The sequence below is a fragment of the Bidens hawaiensis genome, unplaced genomic scaffold (genome assembly GCF_021521415.1).
Source record: "Bidens hawaiensis isolate Kalapana, Puna unplaced genomic scaffold, B.hawaiensis_p1.1 tig00419364_1, whole genome shotgun sequence".
Lineage (NCBI taxonomy): Eukaryota > Viridiplantae > Streptophyta > Magnoliopsida > Asterales > Asteraceae > Bidens > Bidens hawaiensis.
The window spans coordinates 356,801-359,595 of NW_027504835.1; the positions used below are offsets into that span (position 1 = coordinate 356,801).

Genomic DNA, 2,795 nt, shown 5'->3' on the forward strand with positions numbered 1-2,795 from the left:
CCAAACATGTCAATGGAATGATAATGAATCATTCCATTATTTCGTCAATTCCATTCTCTCGCTCATTCCATTCCACAGCTCATTCCATTACCCTATACCAAACATACCCTAAGTCTTGTAGGCCACACTGACACCAGAATATCGAACCCCGTCCCATTAAAAGTGTCCACATTTACTTTTTTATTTGTCCCATTATAGATGTCCACTTTCATAATTTATTAACCAATTTTTAAGTTTATCCTTAAACACACACAACTAACATTAATAAACAATATTGATAGACCTAATTTTCAAGGACATTATTGTCATTTGGTAAGCAAAGAAAACAATAATTTAATCTAACTTAAACTTTGTCTTTTTCAAACTAAGACACTTTGATCGGGATGGAGGAAGTATGACATAACCTATACTAGTATGTGTAACACCATCATGTATGAACACTTGCAATATTTGACACTTAAAAAGACTAAGATAGCAATTTGAGACAAGTACTATTAAAGCATTTAGCATACTGATACGCATGTTGGCATGTGTATAACCCCTCCAAATCGGTGTCTTCGGAACAACGTGTTGTTAAGAGACAATCAACAAGAACTATATTCATATTGAGCTTTGCATAATTACAATGTAACACTTTGAGCCATATGTATATAATAAAGTCACAAATAATACTAAGTATTTAAAATCAAAATAATCTAGCTTAATGTAACAAACTTTCCTTTGTTTATTAGGTCGTTTTCGATAAAAACTACAACGTAAACACAGTTTGCTTATTTTGGCCAGTTTACTAGAAGTAGAACGTGATCTATTGATCATCAAGGTTTGAATGCAGAGAATGCTACAACGGAGTTATGTCCACCAAAACCAAATGAATTTGAAATCGCTGCATACCAAAGTAGTTGAAATTCAGAGATTGAGCGAACTAAACAGATTATAAGAATCCAAATACGTAGATCGAAATGAAAAAAAAAACTCACCAACATTGATTTCATGCAGTTGCTTATGATTTGCCACAGTGTTGAATTCAACTTCAGGATCAAGGTTCTACAATTCATATGAAAACCTGAAAATTAAAAGGGAAGGAGGAAGGAGAAATAATAGGAACACAGATTATAATACGTACAAATTGATTAATGGTTGGGTGCAACCATCCTGTTTGAATCGCTTTAATTGTAGCAATGGCTTCCATACCTCCTGAAGCTGCTAGTGAGTGTCCAATCAAAGACTGAATAGTTACACATCAAATACTGTCAATATGGAGTTCATAGTATGCAGAAAAGAAATGTAGTGTTTATCACCTTGGTTGCATTCATTTTGATTCCTGAGCTATTCTTGAAAACATTCTTTAAACCCCTTATTTCCGCAAGATCACCAGCTCTTGTAGAAGTTGCATGTGCGTTGATGTAATTTACCTCCTCTACTGATACACCAGCATTCAATAGGCAGCTTTTAATACAGGAAGTGATCCCAAAACCCTCGGGTCGTGGATTAGTTATATTATATGCATCTGAATTTATTGCACCTCCCAGGTATTCAGCCATTATTGGCGCATCCCTTTTCATTGCATGCTCCAAACTCTCCATCACCTACAACCAAACCCAAATTAACTATGAAAATTCAAAACATCAGGATACTACAACTTTTTTTGTGCTTAATGGGTTAGAAGGTTACCAAAACGCCAGCCCCTTCGCCCAAGACCAAGCCATCTCTGTCTTTGTCCCACGGTCTGGAAGCAGTCTGGGGATCAATGTTTCTTTGAGACATCACGTTACAAGCACTGAAACCTCCCAACGTGATTGGGTTAAAACAAGCCTCTACGCCCCCAACAATCATCAAATCAGCCACCCCTTCACGTATATGATTTGCCGCAACACAAAAGCAATAATTGGATGTTGCACAAGCAGTTGAAATTGAGTAGGCTGGTCCCATAAACCCAAGATTCATAGAAAGAACGGCCGGACCCATATTTGGTAAAATGTATGATATGAAAAAAGGTGAAATTTTTTTATAACCTCTTTCCGTTAGAGTCACTACACCATCAGAGAATAACGTAGACCCTCCTATTGATGATCCAACAACCACACCCGCACGCGCTTTATCAATCTGCACTCCAACATAAAGAAATCGATCTTACACAAAATTCTGATCAAACAAGACAAGTAACAAATGACGTACCTTGGAGAGTTCTTCACCATCAAGACCTGCATCTTCAAGTGCCTTTTTCCCCGCAACAATGCAATACCTTTGACAATCATCCAATCTTCGGTCATCTTTTAGATTAATATATCCACTTGACTCGAAGTCACGAATCTGACCACCGAATCGCGTTGGAAACTCAGAAACATCGAAACGATCTATTAACCCAACTCCACTCTCTCCTGCTAATAGTATTTGGTAGAAGGTATCAACGTCATTTCCAAACACTGAGACGACTCCCATACCCGTAATAACAACTCTCTTTTTGTCATCTTTTTCTCGTTTAGGAGCAGTTGTAGAAACTGCATGGCTGCGAATAGTGGTGGTGTGTGGTGGTGATTTTACAATTATGGGCATCTTGATTTTGAGAAATGGGTTAGACACCAAGAGAGGTGTGTACTCCAGACGAGCTTGAGTTCCCATGCCTACGGTGTCTTACTCATTGTACGAACAAGCTCACTTCTGTTATTATAATTGTTATCAATGTATTTATTTCATACCTAATTTGTTCTATTTGTTATCGCCAAGTTATAATGTGGTGCTGCTTTTATTTAAAGTTAGGCTGCCAACCCACCAAAACTATGCACGGTTTCTCCTTC

General features: G+C 37.5%; 1 protein-coding gene across 1 annotated transcript; it reads right to left on the bottom strand.

Moving 5' to 3' along the window:
* Nucleotides 1-815: 815 nt before the first annotated feature.
* LOC143608315 (3-oxoacyl-[acyl-carrier-protein] synthase I, chloroplastic-like) lies at nt 816-2,553 on the bottom strand. Its single transcript, XM_077083376.1, has 7 exons — nt 2,176-2,553; nt 2,013-2,103; nt 1,672-1,919; nt 1,299-1,586; nt 1,124-1,225; nt 978-1,044; nt 816-883 (listed from the first exon to the last, which is right to left on the bottom strand). The coding sequence occupies exons 1-7, from the start codon at nt 2,551-2,553 to the stop codon at nt 816-818; spliced, it is 1,242 nt and encodes a 413-aa protein (XP_076939491.1).
* Between the last annotated feature and the right edge of the window lie 242 nt (nt 2,554-2,795).

Coding starts and splice junctions, on each gene's coding strand:
- LOC143608315 (XM_077083376.1), bottom strand. CDS start 2,553: ATGCCCATAATTGTAAAATCACCACCACACACCACCACTATTCGCAGC. Junction 1,920..2,012: donor AGTGACTCTAACGGAAAGAG/GTTATAAAAAAA, acceptor TTATGGGACCAG/CCTACTCAATTTCAACTGCT. Junction 1,226..1,298: donor TCAAAATGAATGCAACCAAG/GTGATAAACACT, acceptor GTAACTATTCAG/TCTTTGATTGGACACTCACT.